The sequence below is a fragment of the Thunnus albacares genome, chromosome 1 (genome assembly GCF_914725855.1).
Source record: "Thunnus albacares chromosome 1, fThuAlb1.1, whole genome shotgun sequence".
Lineage (NCBI taxonomy): Eukaryota > Metazoa > Chordata > Actinopteri > Scombriformes > Scombridae > Thunnus > Thunnus albacares.
Genome location: NC_058106.1, coordinates 27,435,981 through 27,456,434, shown reverse-complemented (window position 1 = coordinate 27,456,434; position 20,454 = coordinate 27,435,981). Strand labels below are relative to the sequence as shown.

At 36.7% G+C, this 20,454-nt stretch overlaps 1 protein-coding gene across 2 annotated transcripts in view; it reads left to right on the top strand.

Annotated features, from left to right (window-relative positions):
* The window catches only part of LOC122982905 (protocadherin-9), a 213,038-nt gene that overhangs the window by 129,480 nt on the left and 63,104 nt on the right, over window positions 1-20,454 (top strand). Inside the window, exon 4 of one of the 2 annotated variants that reach the window (XM_044352541.1) lies at window positions 13,905-13,980. In XM_044352541.1, coding sequence (XP_044208476.1) covers window positions 13,905-13,980 — 76 coding nt within the window. Of the gene's footprint in view, window positions 1-13,778; window positions 13,981-20,454 lie in introns of both variants that reach the window. The other variant, XM_044352532.1, reaches the window with a different exon arrangement.

Genomic DNA, 20,454 nt, shown 5'->3' with positions numbered 1-20,454 from the left:
AGTGAGAGGAAAAACCAATATACATTGCTTTTTTACATGACGGCAGTGCTGTGTCCCAGTTGGAATATTATTTGGCAGGTTGTAAGAGAGTCCCAAGTGAGCACATGCAAATTTACAAACACTTATATACCAGTTGTTCTGAGTCCCTGCCATTTAGTTTCCTTTTATATGGATAGGGAATGGAGGTACCCATCTTTACAAAAACAGCTGAGCTTGTGTTACAGCTTATGTAACTTGCAGACATCCTTGTTTTTCTCTCTCTAGGGATTTTATTACTAGATGTGTAATAAGTTATTGCTCTAGGATATTCTTAAATAGCAAACATTATTTTGAGTGTAAATCCATGACTTGGAAAGCATATCTTTGTACCAAACTGAAAATTTTACTGAGAGGGAATGACACCTTCATATTGGTGTGTGACATGCCTGCAGCTTTAACCAGGAATGATGCATCTGTGGGATTTCTTAGCATTAAATGACAGAGAGTTTAAATGAGTTCTCTTACTATGTAATGTAGTTGAATAAATGAATATTTGAGATTGGTTCAAACTGTCACATTCACAGAAAAGCTTGTTTTTCTGCCATGCTAGCAATCTGATTTTTTATTTTAACTGTGGGATAAGTGCTGGAAGCTGCCTTTCCTTATATGTAACATTATTCCTCCAAAGAGTTCTATTGCACCTTCCAAAATTGTGTTTTATAAATTGACTTGGTATTTCAGTTGCAATAGGGGAAACCATGCTATTTTAAGATTTTGGCCCTAAGAAGGTCCACAGATGGGAGACAATACCAGTGTGCAATAACAGTTCAGAACTAAATGTGACACTTTTGACAATACAGGGCCTTTACTGAATACAGTATGTGACACTGCCACATAGAAATACACTATGTTATGCTATTCAGCTACTGGATTATTTAAATTCCCCTTAAAATAGCCTTATTTTGAGGTTTACTTGAGATTTTAATTTTTAATTCTACAATTAGCTGTCCCTTTTCTGGCGATGGGGAATTAACATTCAATAATCCAGTATGTAGCAGCAATGAAAGAACAGAATGCTGGGCATGCTTAGTTTTATTCAGTCTGTCCAATGGACTTCTTCTTGCTTAATATTACTGATCCTGAACAAACTGTGATATCATAAACAATAAGTAAATGGTCTCTTTTTCCATGTTTGCTTTATTTATTGTTCATTTATATTAATCTCCTTTCTTTTTCTTTTAGTGCAGTAATGTAAAGCAATTGTATCTAAAACTATAGCAATATAAAAAATGTAAAAGGTTAGTTCAGGCAAGGTAAAATATAAACTGTATCTAAACTGTGAAGCAGTTTGTTGAAATGTTTCTTGAAAAGTCTTTTTAATATGGACAGAGGCCAAAAATCCTTCGGAGAGACAGACAAGCAATCTTTGCCTGTTCAGCTGACATGTTGACCACTGGGCAGAACGCCCTGCAGGCTGTTCAGTTGATGGCTTCTGAGAGGGAGCTGGAGGCTGCACACAGATGATCTGTCATCCTCATTTACAAACCTTACTGACACTGGGTATTACTGCAGTTCTATGTTTGTCCCTAGTGGCTTGTCTCAAACTCACAGCACTATATGCTGTTCTTAGTTATAACTTTATCCATGAAAGCCGTATTCAAGCCTCCTTCTTAAACTCGGCTTGTGTTAAAGAAGTTGAATTGTTTAAAGTGTTATCTGAACAATGAATTTGGACTCATGCAGAATGGTATCATATGATACAAACTGGTGTGTGAGTTGCTTATTGAAATTATTCAAAGGTGATTCCTAATTGAAGAATACCTCAAACTAGAAAAGGCTAAAGAAATTTGTACATCAATGGGGATGTTTGCAAGAGAAGATGAGCAGTCAAGTACATCAATCTACCTGTACAACCTGACCACCGGTATGAAAGGGTTGGCCGTCACAGGTAAGCCTTGCTCCTGCACCATAAATACTAGACTACAGAAGCTATGGCTGAGCAGGCCACAAAAGCAGTGCATGGAGGAAAGGGAAGATGACCAAAGAAGAAAACAAAAAGAAAAGATAAACATGAACAGGAAGAACAAAGTTTGAGAACAGAGTTTGATTCTGATAGTAAGGATGCAGTGCATTGTTTTACCCATTTCAAACAGTAATGGTGGATATTGGGAAACAAAAAGCAACATTGTGCAGAATGAAGGTAACACTAGCACATCTTACTGATGTCACTGTCACTGACAAGCAACAGATCAAGACACGTTTTGTTGAGCCTGTTTAAGTGTTAAGAGTTGTCCGTACTTCACTGGAAGATAAGATGCAGTCAACTTTCTTCCTCTTGTGCTACTAGGCAAGAAATGATGGGGAGGCTTCAGCTGAACTGACAATAGAGACAGTGGTTGTTCACTACAATAAATCTTGAGAAAGCCTTCTAAACTCTTCTGTGGAAAACTTGTCAGCGTGAAAAATGTTATAAATTTAAAGTCAAGTATTGAGCCACAAAGCAAGATCAGAGTTTTGTGATCAAACCAGTGATTTCAAACCAACCCGCAAAGATGGAATTGTGGTAGGGAATAGTGTGTCACTGTTCAATACCAGTATCATATTTGTTGTTTTGCTTCTTTCAGCTATCCGAGTTGACCTTGTTGTCAAGTTCTTGCTCAAACACATTGAGAGAAATCAGTTAAGGATACCCTATGTGTATCTTTGTTTGAAGGAGGGCTTGACCAACTGGTAGGCGACCACAACCTCTGGTCTTATCTGAACTAGGATCAGTGGGGGATCTACCAGAAAAAGTGAGAAAACTGATTATGCCCTACTGTGCTAGTTTAATTTCTGCTATAGCTTTGCTTCTGACCTGACGTTGATAAGCCAGTCTCCCAGGAACAGCCCCTGTATGTGCAGCAATTTTACTGAAGTGGGCAAAGTCAGATCTGTTGGTGAGGTGATGCCCATGGGCCCAGAGAGAATTTTTGTTACAGTGCATACATCCACTACTAAAATAAAAGCTTTAAAATGAAACAGTGAACACTGAAGTGCAGGCATTATGGTTAAAAGGAGGTGATAGGAGGTGACACTTTCAGACTCTGTGCTAGTAGCTTCCATTGATATGAATGGACCACCATGTTCTGTCCAATCTTTTTATACATTCATGGGATAAGCTATGAGAAAACTACACTGTACCTTCGAGGAGTGCTGCCTATTTCCTCCTACTACTGCAATTATCCAGACCCAGTAAGAGACTGCCTAGCCTATGCACCATATTATTTCAAACACACTGTACAAAGACAAAAAGAGGATCATCACACCAACACGTCAATGTTTCTGTCACTTTTCTCAAAAATATTCTAAAAACAGATCAGACATACTGCTGCATTGCCATGAATATTTTCAGTCATTTGAATGTCCTTCTTAAGTTTTTGTTCATATTTCTGTTTTGTATTTTGTTATGCCAACAGGTGAGGCCAGATCTGAGGAAAGCAGATATTTGTTGAAAATAAAACAGTATACAGTACATTTCAGTGAAGCTTTGTGTATGAAGAACAAATCAAATGTGCTGATAGGCCAATTCATCCAGTCTTTAGTGTGCCGCTGTTGCTGTTGCTGTTGCTGTTGCTGCAGCCAGTGCTGAGCCAAGATAGTTTATTTCACTGTACGTTTACCTAGTCCACACAAAGTGTTGCCCAGATCGTCAACATGTCAGCTGGACAGGCAAAAAAACACATAGTTTTTCTGTCTTCCTAATATTATAGAGCACATAATGAAATATTTCGACAAATACAAAAAGAAACTTCTTCCTATGATTCAAATATGTTGTTTACAGAATGAATCTTGTGTTTTTTTTAGCTGTATACTTAAAATGTTGCCATTTTTTTGAGGTAATTATCAGAGAACAATGCAAACTTACCCCCATACAAAATGAAGCTTGTTATTACAGCACTAATTAAAGAATGCATCATTTTAATTGTTTTCATGTATATTCTAACATATTGGTCTTTTGCCATTTTAAAGCTAAAGAAAGGGTAACACAAGATCTTGATGCAAGCCATCAAGATCGGCATTATCCTTCAAGTATAACACAAAACAAATCATTTATGGAACCTGCACAGTGGAAAATAGTCTTATTGTCCATGAATATTGATTCCTTTTTTAAATCTCTTTTGCTCGCATGCATTCTTGCTTTTTCTACCTCTGTTGATCATTTGCAAATCTAGTCTCCATACTGCTGCATGTTAAAAACAAAAGACATAATTTCTAGAAATTTCAACAGTGCTGACAATTGCCCCTCTGCAAGTGTACATGAACACAATGCAGCTTTGGTCTACATTTTGGCTGCACAGTTTCCCATCAGTGAAAACAAAAACAAACACATAGAAAGAGAAGTGTTCCTTTTTCTGTCACAGTCTCCCAAAATGCAAACAGACAGGTGATCACATACAAACAAAAACAAATTATGCACTGCAACATACTATCCACCACTACGCATTATGCTTTCACGAGAAACTGTTGGGGGGAAATTGCTGGCTGCTTGGCAACAAAACAAATGGAAAAGGGTCTGGGTGATTCTTATTTTCCAGATGATTAGTTGCATCAGAAATAATTGTTGGTAAGATCATTGACCATAAAATTAATTATTAAGGCCTGAGCTTAATTGTATTTCCCTCACTGTGACTGTCCTCTCAGAAAAAAAAGTTTGTTTCTAATTTCCTGATGGGTGAAATGGCAAAACAGCAGGTCTGTATACCTGATAGTTTACAACACTGAGATAGTGTGTTATAATGAGGATTTGTATGAAGCAGCTTTGATTGTCCACAGTAAATGATGCAGTACTGTATATGGAATAGATTGCTATGACATATATACACATTGCACACAATGTGAAAGGTTTTATATGTGTTCCAGTCTATGATGAGGTGTGCATGTGTATAATACTTATATACTGTAATCGACAAGGCATTGAAAGGTTTGCATGTGGCTATGGTTGACTCTACCCTAACTCTGAATGCAATTATGTGTATACATGATGAAATGTACAGCATGTACCCATACAACACAATATACAAGATTACTTCTTTTATAGAATTTTGTTGGGCTTTTCAGTATATATCATGTCTAAATATACACAAGCATAAGTACATCTGGTGTGTATACAAGCCTACAATGGCTAACTCATACTGTATGTCGAGGGTGTCAATTGTGATATTTGGTGGCACTGTCAACACCTTGCCATGGTGCTTCAGCATCAAACATCACTTCTATTATCACTTTCCTCCCATTATCAAGTGGCATGAACATCTGCTGCTTTTGGGGGTGATTTAACACAAACAGAGATTGCAAAATGTCCTTCTCCTTTTATGTGACAATTAGATTCTCTTATTAGAAAGTAGTAGTAGAAGTAGAAATGTCTTATTTGTGTGCTCCACAACTCTGCGAGGCTTGACAATTAATTGCAGACTTCAAATTTAAAAATTCTGGTTATAACAGCAAGAGATATTGCTGTATATCGCCTTTTATCGATTCATCGTCTTTAAACAACAGTCACTATACATACAGATTCTCTTTACACTGCAGTATCAGACTAATCAGTTGTTGCATATCATTAGCTTTCAGCACTTTGTAGCATTTCACACATGTTGGAAGTTTCTTTTAATGAGAAATGGTAATAATGTGGAAGCTTGTGAATTTAATGTGCCCATGTATGTATTTCCAACCTAGATTTATCAAATTAACACCCTCATAATACCGTATTTCCATTAACAGGCAAATAAAATCAAATTCATTGCTAATAGAGAGAAGCAGAGAGAGAGAGAAAAGTGCTATTTTTTTAAAAGTCTACTGTTAAGAACATTGATTGATATATATATATTTTAGAACAGAATTGATACATTTAAGTTACTTTTTCAGATCATTGTTCCTCCAAGCCAGCTTTAGCATGGAAATGGCTCGTTTGTCCATTTGCAATGCTCCACTACCAATGCCCTGCACTTTTAGATGCAGAAAAGTGGGCATCAAAAAGCAGTCATATGTGGTACAAATGACGCATAACAAAACAGGGCATGCCAAATTGTGTCCATACAATATAATATATGGACAAATGCCTCAGCTGCAGACATTATAATTAATACAATTCAGATTATCTGAATATATCTGTCTGTTTGCTGTTCTGCAAACAAACAAAAGATATTTGTTTGAAAGCCATACATTTAAAAAAATAATTTAGAAATCTAGATCACCACTTGCCAAAATCAACCAGACTTCCCTGCTTCATCGATTTACATTTGATCTCTTCAAAGCTGGATAATCATTGCTGTGTAAATAGCCATTATTTCCACAGGATAAACAGAGATCCAACTAAACAAATGTGTGCCTCTGTACCTATTTGGTGTAATGGAATCACAAATAGGATTTCATGACAGCTAATAGGGTTGTAGGTTATAATCAATCATAGAGTACACTGTGATTATGCTTTGGTTTCACATGAATCCAAATAAATGTGTAGCTTTTAATGCAATGTGAATGCTTTTTATTTATTTTTTATTAGCTTTTAATATATCTAATTCATTGTATTACTGTGATGACACAGATGTGTGTCTCAGAAGCATTTGTAGCGAGTAAATAAAAAGCTAACACCCTCCATAATGCTACAGAACAGTGTGCACTGTCTACAGCTGAGTGCAGCACAAAGATCACATGGACTGTAACTCATAAACACATCAAGCTTCCCCATTCAGTGCTCAGGGCCTAGCCTGCTCTGCTCTGTAGTTAACTGTCTCTGAGTGTCAAATCCTTCATCCTGATGCAGGAGACACACTTAGAGAAGAATTGCTGTGTCTCTCATTTTATGGCTGTGGATGTCGGTGGAGGGTAGAACCGATGAGTGAGTCAGTAGTGGTTAACTTTGTTGCTAATGCTCTGTGGCAGTTGCACAGGTTTCTTCAGCTCTGCTTAAGGCACATGGGAAGCTGGTTGAACTACTCCAGTCTCACAGTTCCCAATCAGCCAAGTCAGGTTATTTAACTGCAGAACAAAGTTAGGATGAGCAGGGAGATGTAGAGGGAGAGGGAGGTGAAATTCATCAGAAAAGGTAACAGGTCACTGCGGGGTGGAGAGTGAAAGAGAATAGATGAGCCTAAGATGTCCAAATATAGCCCCAAGTGGTGCTAGATGACATTAATTTGAAATGAAATTTCATCCTTCTGAAGAAGGCTGTTCAGGTAAATTATGCTTCTTCTATATGTCCCCAATTGAAACTGGCCAAAGGGAGCAGTGAAGATTTGCCCATCTGTAGACTAGCAAGATATAACAGTTAGACATGTATGCTTAGGCAATGTATTCATTTCATGTTTTCAGCTGCAGGCTTCCTATAGTGTCACAGTTGGTTACCTCAACCACCACCGAGCCTGTTAGCTGCAATTTAAACCTAACTTCAGATACTTAGAGAGCTATTCTGAAGTAAACAGAGATAATCCTAGAAGGTCTGTTCCTTAAGATTTGTAGCCTATAAAATAGAGAATGTATTTTTCGGCATCAAAGGAGTCTATGCTACAATAGTCTAAAGCCACTAGACGTAGATTTTTTAGGTTATTTCATCTAACCTTATTCCAGCATCTATTATGCTCTAGTATGGTTGTGGTTGTAGAAAAATATTCTTTATTAAAAGCCAGTAAATCTCAGTGTTAGGGGTCCAATCCTACACATAGTGGCTATGCTATATAGTGAAGAAGTGAGGGAACTTCAATAAACTCTTAATATGTACCTCGAATTTCAGCAATCTTGTGCCTTCTACACAATGTTTTACAATATTGTTGTATAACTTTTAATTTATAATCCTTAAGATTTTTACTTTATAAAACCCATTTTTGATATAATTAAGGGTCAGTATTTACCACGATAGACAGAGAAATGATGCATACACCATGATGTTGATTTCTATTCTTCTGTGTTGAAACAATGTGTGACAGTGAGCCATTCCACAGTTTGGTTGAATGTGCTGTAAACAGATACACAAGTTTCTCTTTTTCTATTACATTTCTTACATAATGGTCACCAAATCAAGCGCAACTGAAATCTTAAAGCTGCACTAATTGATATTTTTATATTAACAAAAGAATAAAATTCAAATATAACTCAAGGTGACAATACTACAGAGAAGTATCATCCAGTCCTGCAGTTACTCTCAGCTCTACAGGGCATTTTAGCATCTTTCAGCGCATTGTTTTGGTTTTATAGCCCGTAATTTACTGTTTTGGATCCGTCTCACCATTTTCATCAAAAAGATATTAGTTCTATGATCACATGTAAAAGGAAATGGGATCTTTTTTTTTTTTTTTTGCTGTGTTGTTGCACATCCATTACCATTTAACTATGATATATCTAGCATGATTACCACAAATTAGACTAAAACACAAATATCTATTTAACAAGAAAAAACCAGTGGGGAGGGCTGCTCATGCTAATGTATGAAAGTACGATGAGATGGAGGTAATTAGGGGGGTGTTGACAGATGAAAAGAAAACAAATTGGACTTTGAGGGCATCAGCGAGAGGGAACTTGTCTCAGCACCTGTCATCTGGGAAGGATGACAGTGAGAATGCGAGTCTGGCGACGTACATACCATATATCTAAACATAAATGTATGCTTTTTTTTATGAAAAAAAATGTCCAAGTGTCGCCTATGTGGATTAGACGATAAATGGTTGGAGGATAAATAAATAAACACGCCTGCTGTATAGTGCATCCATAAATCTACATAAAATCATTTAGCCAAGAAAGAGTCAAAATGATGGACTGTGCTGATAATCACATGCTAAGCAAGTGTTCTGTGAATGACTAACACAAAGTGCACTACTGTTCGACGTAACACACGCACACACACTACATGTCCACTCCTCCAAGTTTGCAATTTAGGAAATGGGTCAGATGTGACTTAGATAGATTTATGTATCTTTTTGTTTGTCTTTGTGTGTGTGTGTGTATGCGTATTTGTGGTAAACCGAAGAGCGAGGGAGTGACTGATCGGGTTTCATTGTGGATGTGACAGAATGCAGATGTTTCTCAGGACTGCCTGGCTATGATTTAATGATGAAAAGCAGAAGGCGGCAGACTTAGCCTCTGGAGAGGCAGCCGGAGCAGACTACGTCAATATTAGAGTCAAAATCAAAGACAGGAGAGATTGTGATTTATTTGTCACTTTTTATTTGAGTGTAGCTTACAGAAACAAGTTTGGGAACTCTTTTTATCTCCATGTCTTTCATCTTTTTTAAGCTGTTTGAAAAGCTTGTTTTTGACTGTGTTTATGTCATCAAAATAGAGCCCTGTCTGACTAAGACTGTGATTCATTTTATGGATGAGCCCAAAGGAAATCCGAATGTAATGTTGACAGGAGGCAGTGTCTATCAGCTGCTAATGTTTTACTTGATTTGATGTTTTATGGAATTTTACAGCTTGTCAGGGCTGTGGATGAACACTGTGGAGAATAAAGTATGACACCGAAATATACTTTCTAAACATGATAAAACATCAAAAAAAGGAAATACATTATTCTATTTAAGGTTTAGTGATATCAGATAAATCCCAACTTTGTCATTTTGTTGATTCAGCTGGTGTTGAAGTACAGCAACAGCAATGCAAAGGTGTAAGAAAGAAAAGGAATGAGAAAGAATAAAATAAAAAATAAAATAAAATCATCAGCACGAATGAAGGAACAAAGAAGACAATCACGTTTGTGGCCTTTTATCAATATAAAATGTATTTTCCAAGGTGGCCAGCAGATGGCACAGCGCCTTTGGTCTCTCAGGGAAGGCGAGAGAGTGAAGATCAGGGCTGAGAGAGGAAGAGAAAGAGATCTTTTTGTGAGTTTTGTTTTCCTGGTTGAATGATCTCCCTCAGTGGTCTGATTGTGAGAACGGACTCGTGGGAAGTGTTCTCTCACTGCAGGTGTCAGACTGCTGTTAGATAAGATTATTTGTGGGGGTGAGGAGGTTGCATTATTTTGTGTGTGTGCGTGTGTGTGCATGCACTTTCTACTCAGTGTGTGCTTCTTCTCATTAAACGTCTGTCTGAAATGTAGTGTTACATTGTTTTCATTTGGAACACAATGCAACACAGAAGTTGTTTTTGACTTGCACACTGTGCTCCATATGCTCACACTCAGGAGGAGAAAGACAGAGAAGCAGTGAGAAAGCTCATGCTCTGAGCCATAAGCCTTATCCCTATTTGTTTTCTGTCACATACAACCAAAGTTGTATCAGTCTGGTGCTCGATCGTACTGAGTCATTACTGTGTAGTGATTCTGTATATTTCACTGTCTGATTGTGATTTTCAGCAGAAGTGTTGACTCTGAGCGCTGCAGTGGCACAGGGCAGTGCTGAAATGCATGATATGGTAACAGGCACTATATGATTTTGAGGGTGAATAACCACTTAATCTATTACTTTTGTTTTCTGTTTGAATCATAGACTTTTAATACAGATAGTGCTTAAGAACTATATATAATACTCAATTTCAGTTTGAATCAGGTACTTGTTACTCCTTGAAAATGAAAACCCAAGCTTTAGATCAATAAAACTGATGCAGTTTGAATTAATTTGTAATACTGCTACCACCTACTTTCACAACAACTAACATTTTATAGAGCTAAACTTATCTGTGAGAAGCAAAAACTCACCACTTTCATACTTTCCATTAACATGATTTGTATAAAGCTGTGACTGGCAATTGCACTTTCCTTGTCAGATTTTAATTTCAGTTTGCTCAATGTTATATCCTTTCTAGGAAGACCCAAGGGCGAACGCTATCCCTGATAATTTGCAGGCTTGCTGGAATGTAAACCTTCCAGCAGCAAAGTGCTGCTATTTGCTTTGTGTTTGTTAAAGTGAGTGTGTTTGGTCAGGCAAATTATAAAAACAAGCGGATAATAAGGGTTAGCAGGCGAGATAAGCCATAATATCTTGTAAACTGGCAGCAGGGATAGTTTAAGCCGGTCTTATGCTAATATTACTACAAGTGACTGTCAGCAACAGAGAAATACAAATATCCTCAAACATGATTAAACCCACAAATAAACACACCACCGCAGACAACACACGCAGAACATACACAGACTCTGCATGTAATTTAAAACTGGATATTTTTATTTACATCGATGCATATAGTATATTCTTACAGTAAACCTCTCCTGATCTGAACAAACAAAGCCCGTGATAAAATCTATCAGTGTCCTGAGCAAGATTTCATTTAGCCCAGCAGTGTTTGACAGCACACACAGTAACTGTTAACCCAATCAACAATAAGCCAGTTTTCTAAGTCAAAATCAAGACAAATTATATATACTAAGTAATCATACACATATAACTTCAGTTATTGCCCTTACTTGTCTTGTATACTACATGAGAACACAATTCTACTTATATCACATTTGTCATGTCATTAATTGAGAAGTAGGATGGTCAGTTCCTTTTACTGGGCTTCGAGCAGCTGAAGCCTTTTTTCTCCAATGTCCTCCTGCCTACTGCGTTTCCTTTTAATTCATTCATTAATGCATCGTAGTATTCGCATACATTTCTTAACATAATACTGATCTGCGTGAACTCCATCATGTACTGATCTCAAACCTAAAATGTCAACCAGGCTCCAGTAAGGCTGTAAAAATTAGTTGTACTAGATTTCATTTCTGTGGGTTACTCTGTTTAATGGATTCAAATTATGTTCATTTTTTTCTCCCATGTTATACCTCATATAATATCATATAAAGTTGTAGTATAATCCCCTCATTAATCAAATATATTTATCCAGGTTTTATAATAATACAAGATATTTGACTTTGAATACTATTTTATTGACTTTGTTGTGAAATATACAGTTAATGCCCAGTGGTAGAAAAGCTGCCAGTATCAGTATTGCTAGCTTGACACTTTCAGAGCAGCCAACAAATAGATGGCTACCTTGCCTAAGGCCAACTTCTTTGGCATCAGCAGGAAGCAGAACTTAAGAAGCCACTGTTAATTAAGCGCAGATACACCAAACATGTTGGATCTTTAAGGCTTGCCTCACTCGTCTGTTTCTCTGTGTGCATTTTTCTTCCCCCTTTTGCACAGTGTTTTTAAACTGCACACATAGCATTCATGCCTTACCTTATGTAAAACTGATAACACTGCATTGCCTAATCACTATACTTTAGTTGCCACACAAACAAACAAGAGAGGCAACTCTTTTAGAAAGGATTTTTTGCCCACATTATGTCATCTTCATTGGAAATGCCACATCTGATCATCTGCCTCTTTCTCTAATTACTAACTGTGACATTTTTCCTGATTCCTTCTGTTTTACAAGACCTTTACATTTAAATGTGCTTGATTCTGCACTTTGAGTAGTTACGCAAGACTTAAAATCCTGATTTAGATTTTTGTCAATACACTCTGGATTTAGGATTTTTATTTCCGGTAATCAACAAAAAATGTCACAAATGTGTTAGTATTACACTGTGTGGTCTATCTATATATCTATCTATCTGTCTGTCTGTTTGTCTGTCGGTCTCTCTGTCATGCAAATTCAACTCCATGTATTTAAATCTGAAGCCATCATGTGTTCCACAGTCTCCAAGGTCTGCAATTCCCCCACCAAAACCCACCTCTCTCTCAACACCCCAACTGCCCTACCCCCCTTGCACACACACCCCTCCAACACCCCCTTTTTTCTCTCTTTATTCCCTTTTTTGTTTAATTGAATGTTGCATGCTTTTGGAGCAGTTCTAAAATATATAATGAGGTCATTTGCATTAGACTGCAGATTGGGTGACCTTTGCTTTTGCCAATAATTACTGTAAAACGCGTCTCTGTCTGTCATCACCAAGGATGTGACAGGGACCTCTCTGTGCTCACGAAAGGTTAGCTGGAAGCTTGTGTCTGGACTTATGAAAAAGCCTGAGGAAAATGTCATTAGAGCAAGGGGAAAAGACACTCGGAATTAACAATTGGAAATTCAATCAGGATGGCTTTAATAAGGATGGTGTGTGAGCGTGTGTGGCTGTGTGTGTGCGTGTGTGTGTGTGTGTGTGTGTTAGCATGCATATCTCCGATAGAAGGGCTATAAGACATGTCCCAGAATACTTGGGGGATAAGAAATTCCTCTCCTCAATGAGAGTGCAGAATGTGGGAAGAAGGACACCCTGGGGGCGACTTCTGTTAACTCCGCAGGCCACTTTGACTTTGCCAACACCCAAACAAACTGACAACACAAACCAAACAACCAGTTTGTAAATGTTCCTGCAGCAGGTCTCACAAACATAATTATACACTGCCACCAACATATAGGAATTTCGTGGCCTTCATTGCTTGACATTAATTGCATTATGTATTTATGAAAGGCTCACAGATTTTGCACTTTTCACCTAGCTGAATTTTTCTTACAGTGCATGATGTGCAATTTGCATGCTGTTATTGGTTGTCATTGTGCAGTGAAACGTGACTGTATTTGCCATGTGTTAACTCCCCTTCCCATCAATAACTCGGCCCAAGTCAAAATAGATCTTTTACTCTCCCATCATTCTCGGTATTCTGAAACTGAAAATAAACCTTACTATCCATCAATGCCTTCCTCATTTGTAAATGTTTAATTTATATTTCATAGTTCAGACAAAATGCTAAGGCTGCTTATTTCACACTGTAGTACTGATCAGTACTCAGTGTGTCAAGTGCCATGCATGAGCTCAGCTTAGTGTAAAATAATTGTATGAAAAGCAAAATTTGAAGGCGGCAGAGCAGAGCACTAACATCGGAGGCTCTGTTTTGTGCTCTTGGTTCTAGTCGCAGCGACGCGTCACGTTTCACCTGCCGGATGGCTCTCAGGAGAGCTGCAGTGACAGCGGTCTGGGGGACCACGAGCCTGTAGGCAGTGGCTCCCTCCTCACACAACCTCTCCCTCTGGTGCAGGCGCAAGACGACTTCTACGAGCAGGCCTCCCCTGATAAGAGGACTGAAGCTGATGGCAACTCCGATCCCAACTCTGGTGAGTTTTAATATATCTTATGGCAGACTACCATTTCCTTTCTATACACATGCATGACCAGTTTCCTTCTCTCTCTGTCTCTCTCCCTCTCCCTATAATCTCTTTTGCAAGCTGTGTGGGTTAAAAGCACTGCGTAGAAAATTTTTAAACAGCTGCAAAATGTTCACTTTGGTCCAATTTAGTGGACATTGTTTGAGTTGTAATATTGTCTTTTATGTCAAATACAGTATGACATTTTCAATTATCTGCTGACTGTATGAAAGACAGAGAAATCAGAAGATGCTTTGTCTTAAAACTGCACTTTAAAGAAAGCAAAGAAAATGTTACAGGTTTTGCTTCGGGGAATGACTAAAACTCCTTGAAAAGAGATAATAAATAGTCATGGAAAACAACATCAGTCTCTTTAAAGAACTCAATGTACCAAATATCATTTAATTTAGAGTCATTTGATTGCTCAAGTAGGTTTCTAGTGGAAACATGAGCAGGTCATTCATTTCTCAGTTAATCATCCAGACTTGTTCGTGCCTCCCAGGAGCAAACCTGGGCCTCCCATAGGCTCCTCACCTATTTGTGAAACTCATTTGATTTATTTAGAGATGATTTCCCAGTTGGAAGTCTTGGTGCTCAGCTGAAGATGTTAACTTCCCACTATTTCTGGTGGGAATGTACATCTCCGACCCAGTTTTCTCATTTTATCATTAAGAGGTGAAGCGTGCGCGAAGATCAAGCGCATCACCCCAAGGTCGATGCCAGCTTGCCTGCTGAGAGTGGAGCAGCCAGCACCACATAAATACAAGTGCAGTGAGTAAACTGTGTGTGCGTACGATTTCATACAGACTCGAACTTAGCAGATGTACTCACAGTTGGCAGATGTACTCAGTGAGGACCTTGTTGGCCTACTGACTAAGAATGCATATCAACGTCTTAACAAATGAATACAGCTGCACATGGCCAAGCCACGTGCTATTGCAGTACAGCTAACTTGCAAATAAAAACACATTTAAGTTTAGTTCAAAGGGAGTCTACAAGCAAGGGACAAAATGTATGGTCTACCCTACCTGCATGTTATTCCATGTCACACCTCTGTGGGAAGATCCCCTACTGTAATATGTAATACACGTCTTGTATCTGATATAGTAAATTCACACAAAACAAATTTATCTTAGTTCATATGTTCAGTCACTTATTTCTTGTATGTACTGTCGGTATTAGGGTGAAGTTTGTATACCTCAGTGCAAAAGTGATAGAGAAGAGTTTGTGATGGACGTAAATACAAAGTCTGTAACTTCAGCACTGGAGACTGAGATTCATCTCTTGCTTCAAGACAACATTTAACCAAGATGATTAACTTTCCCTAATCTTAACTAAGTGGTTTATTTGCCCAACCTATGCTTTACTTGCTAGGGGATATTGAAGGGAAAACTAAGAAAACACTGAAAATTAATGTTTTGCAGATACCTACAGTACAATAGAACCTTCAGTTGACAGTGAACAATTAGAGGATATATTCATTATAAATGTTTTGTCATTATGTTGATATAAAACATAATCTGGGCAGCATTACACTTCTTTCAAATCACAGTAGCTATTAGGCAAATTTGTTGTGTAAGAACATCATTTTTAGGAGACACATTTGATGATATCATTGCAGTTTCATAAGTGTACAGACAGGCGATTAAAGGCAACACAAATTAACAATGTTTTAATATATTAAAGCTGTAATTAAAATATCAGCAATTACTGGCTAACACTGTTGATGTGCACCCTGCATTTCATGGTGTGTCAGACGTTCATGCTATATTGACATATGTAGATTAGTTATGCATGTCAGAAAAGAGCTTTGCTGTAAATGTGATGAATAATAAATGCATGAACAACTGTATAACCAAATTGGAGTATTAAAAGCTAATATATATACAGAATATATTATACTTGTAGACAGTTATTGGCTAATTGCAAGTGAAAATAGTAATCGTAGCTGTATGTATGTATGTATGTATGAATGTAAAAATGTGCTCAACCATATAAAACAGATTTAACATACATATTGAAACAAGATACACAAACTTTCTAAATGGTCTCTCTGACAAGCCTCTATAAATGTGAGTAAAATGGTTGTACTCTTACATGTTACTGTGATTATGGATAATTTAAGAGTATGCTATTTAAAAGAGAGCTGGAGGGATAGCGAGAGTCTTGGTTGGTCCAAATATGGCCTACTTAAACTGTAAAGCAGCTCATTTGATGTAAATCTTACAAAAACAGAACTGTTTACATTATCACCATAGTACGAGTTTCCCAATATAAAGCCTCTTTTGTGTCGTTTAGCAATGACATTCTGTTTTTTTAAGAATTATTTGCCTGTGAGCAAACTATTTAAAGTGATAACAATGATCTTTGACTTTTTGCTTGGCAGAATAATGATTTTATGTCCAGTCAATGATGGATGTGTTACCTGCTGCTGGTACTCCCAAATATGTGAACTCAGTGGTCCCAGGTTAAGTACTGTAGTTGCGGATTGAACTTCTGTCAGACTTAAAAAAAGATCCACTCTCAGTTGTTGACAAAGGCAAACAGGATCTAGAAGATATTTGACATTATTATGTTCTAAGTTGAGATGTGCAGCATCTTCTAACAAATATGAAAATTGCCCCAATTCATTTCAACGTTTTAGAAAAGGACCTTGTCAGTGGGTGGTCTTATAATGACAACGTGTTGTTCAACGTCTGACAGTACTATTGCCTTTTTTCTGACGCATTAAGACTATTCAAAAGACCTTCTTAAAGAACAAAAATTAAGTGATTTATTAAATTTTGTCTGCAGTCCTCATTTATGTGCAGGATATTGAAAAAAATAGTTTCAGGGTTTTCAGTTTTCTTCTTTGATTGCAAGCAGCATAGGGATTCACATGGGAGACAGATCAAAGTTTTTTTTTCAAATGAGGGTGATCAGTACAGTATTGGTAATTAGGCAATTGGTGTTTAAGTTGTAATACTTGCATAATACGTGGGACATCCAAACAGAAATTCTAATTCTTAATAAATGATTAGCCTATTAGCTTTTTTTCCACATGCAAAAGAAAGACAATTCAGTTGATTGTTGTTTGGTGATGTGAATTAATTGATGATAATGAAGACTTAATTCAGCTTTAGCAAGGTTTATATAAGTCAAATTCAATCAAATCCATTGCAATTGATGTTTTTCTGGACAAATGCAGCATCTGCATGCTATGCCAGATTATATCATACACTAACATTGACTAGCTAAACAATTCTCCTTTAATTTTCATTACACCTAAAATGATAAAGTGATTGGGGGTAAAACTTAATCTTCTAATAACTTTTGAATCTTGGCCTCCCCATCTGTAGTATGTTTAAAAAGTGAACTTACTAATTATCCTTTATGTAATACAGGAAAGTGGTTAGTCTTATGCGTAGGTTGTGGCTTTCATCTGAACTAAGGAAACATACAGAGTGTGGGAGTTGTGAATGTCTGATGTCTAACAGTCTTTTTTAATTTATAATGGAGTAAAGGATAAAGAGGTGTTTTAAATTTCTTTGTAACTTGAAAATATTACCAGTTTTACCACAATAAAAAAGCCTAAAAACAAACACATGAAACTGGAGAAACCAACATTTACAGATACTCAAGAACACATCGATTTCAGTCAACATCATGATAATTTTTGTGAAGACAGAAAGTAAGTTGACAGTAATGAACAAGTAATATTTGGGTAAATGTGGTTGCTGAGAAGGGATGATTTGCTCAAATTACCTTACAGGGCACCGTTTCCCAGTAAATGATTGATTTTTAATGACTGATTATAAAGTATTTTCTAGCTTATTTCTTTTTTTGTTTTTTTTTCTTTTTGTAAAAAAGCTTGTACATTTTTACACATGATTCCCAAAACAACACTCACAAGTGCATGTGTAGTGCTGGTAAAAGCTTCTCACCATTAGCTGTCCATGGTGCTGAAGAGATCGATCAGTTGATTTAAAGTAAGTAGTTGCATTTACCTCTCCATAAACCATGTTAGATATTGAAAATACATAAATTACAAAGCATACTGTAAACAAAAATTATACAGAAGATATAATCGCTGCAGTTAGAATTATCAGTATGAGTATTATGAAAAGCAGCCTAATTAACAGTTAATAGTGACACATCCAGCTTATAGCATCTCACATGTTTCTGGTTTTAGATGTTTCAAGTTTTAGAAAGTTAACTCATTGATGCTCAACATCTCGCCTTAGTGCAAATTAAGACCTTCAGACAACAAGTCAACATTTTTGTGTGAGACCTCATTTGGAAACTGGGATTTCACTAAAGATAAGAAAAATAACTAGTCTGCATAAACACATTAGAATTAGATGAATAAAAAAGAAAAAGAAAAGCAGATGATCAGGAAAAGTGCCATTGTGGCCAGACGAAATTAATATACAGTAGTATAATATTATAATATTATAGTACTGTACATCTAGAGATGTATAGGAAGGGGTATAAGGTATAGGTATAGGAGAGTTATAAGAAAAATATCCTTCACTGCTACTTCAAAAAGCGCCTGACAAATAACAACAAAACAAAAGTATAGATAATGTTACAAAACGTATACTTCTCTTCATCATACTGTTTGCAGTCGTGATTGTGAAGGCTATGCTGGATATAATTGCTGTCGGGGTGATGGCAAATAAAATAGAGAGTGCGTAAATCAAAAAGAAAAAAAAAACTCATATGATTGCAGGATCAAAAAGATGAACTAAAGGGAAGAAGCAGACAAAGAATCTTCACACTGCATTAGTGGCTCCTAATAAATTCAATGAATGACATGAATGGTATTTATTTTTTTGTTTCTTTCTTTCTTTTGTATCAGGCAATTTTTACAGTTAAAGATCATTACTGTTGCACCAGACACCACTGGTATTCACAAGGAGGTGAATGATAAATGGTAATGATAGAAGTATAGGCTGAAAGATGAAATTAAATGAAAAAAGATATAAAGACTTCAAATGTAAGATGTTGCATTGCAGCCAGAGGCGTCATACCCATTCAATTAGAGGGGGCATGTGCCCCCACAAATGTCTGAGATTTGATGGCTTTAGAAAATTGTTAAATTCTAAAATCACAATACATGTTTTTAATTGGCCTTAATATTTATAGTATGGAAACAAAAGTCGCTTTTCTTTATGTTGTTATTCATATTTAACTCTGCCTGATACACACATTTCTTGCAAATGCAATACAGTGTCAATAAGTGTCATTAGTTCTAGATAGTTATTGATAGGGGTGCAGTTTGATCATACACATAAAAGCCAAAGTACATAATTACTGATAACAACTGGGTTTCGTGTGAACATTAACATATGTGTTATTAAACTGTGCCCCCTTTTCAGTCTATAATGAGATGGTAGAACACGCTCATCAATCTACAGTTATCTCTAAGAGTACTTTGTACTTTCTTGTGCTTTCGAATAGCAATGCTTTTTGAAAAGGCACTGCAAATGTATAGTGGTTTGTAAGATAGGTTTTAAGATCAATTTAGCCTAAAGGTGCTTTTAGGTAACGGGGCCCAGGAGCATCTCTAAAATGTTCATTCTTTATCATACTTTTCCCTCAGCTTGTGCCTTACTGAGTACAAATGCCAAAATATTGAGTTGAAATTGAGATTTTTATCTCTGATTGGTCATACTATTAAAAGACAAATCAAATCAATGGTAACTTATTCTAAATATCTTCCCAGAACACAAAAAACTGTTTGTCCCTTTGCAATTACAGAGTAAAGTCGTTCTCTGCAGTTTCTGCAGAAAGAAAAGAAACACATAATGAAACAAATAAAAAACCAAGTCGCATATTCATCAAATGAATGCATATTTGGTGCACAACATAATTCTGTCAATCAGTTACATTTCTGAAAAAAAAAAAAAAAATACAATTGATTACTGGGCTGTTGAGGTCTGTCAGATTGGTTGTGCATGGATGAGAGTCCCTAGACTACAAAGAAGCTGAAATAATACATAACTGGAGAGTACCCAGAATAAACAGAGAAAAGAGAGGGGTGAGATAGAGAAGTCATGTTTATTTATTAAACATTTAAAACAACCATTATTGACTAAAGTGCTATATAAATGATTTAAAAACACTGCAGACAAAAAACACAGAGCAGTAAGACAAAAAGATCACTTGCACAATCACACATACACACACCCAGAAAGTCAAAGGCCAATAGAAACTGACTCTGACTATTCATGTCTAGTAAAAACCCTTAAGCTTCAATCTAGACTATCAAACATCCAAGTGCCTCATGTCTGATGACTTAAGAGTTCTAAAGGCCAAATGGTATCAAAACAAACAGAAATATAATCAATCAACTTTCTTCACAACAACAGAATTCTGAATCTTTTAATTGTCCAAGAGACAGTGAATAGTATGGGGCCAGAACAGCTACAGTTAAATTTTGGCATCAAAAATAATGTTTGA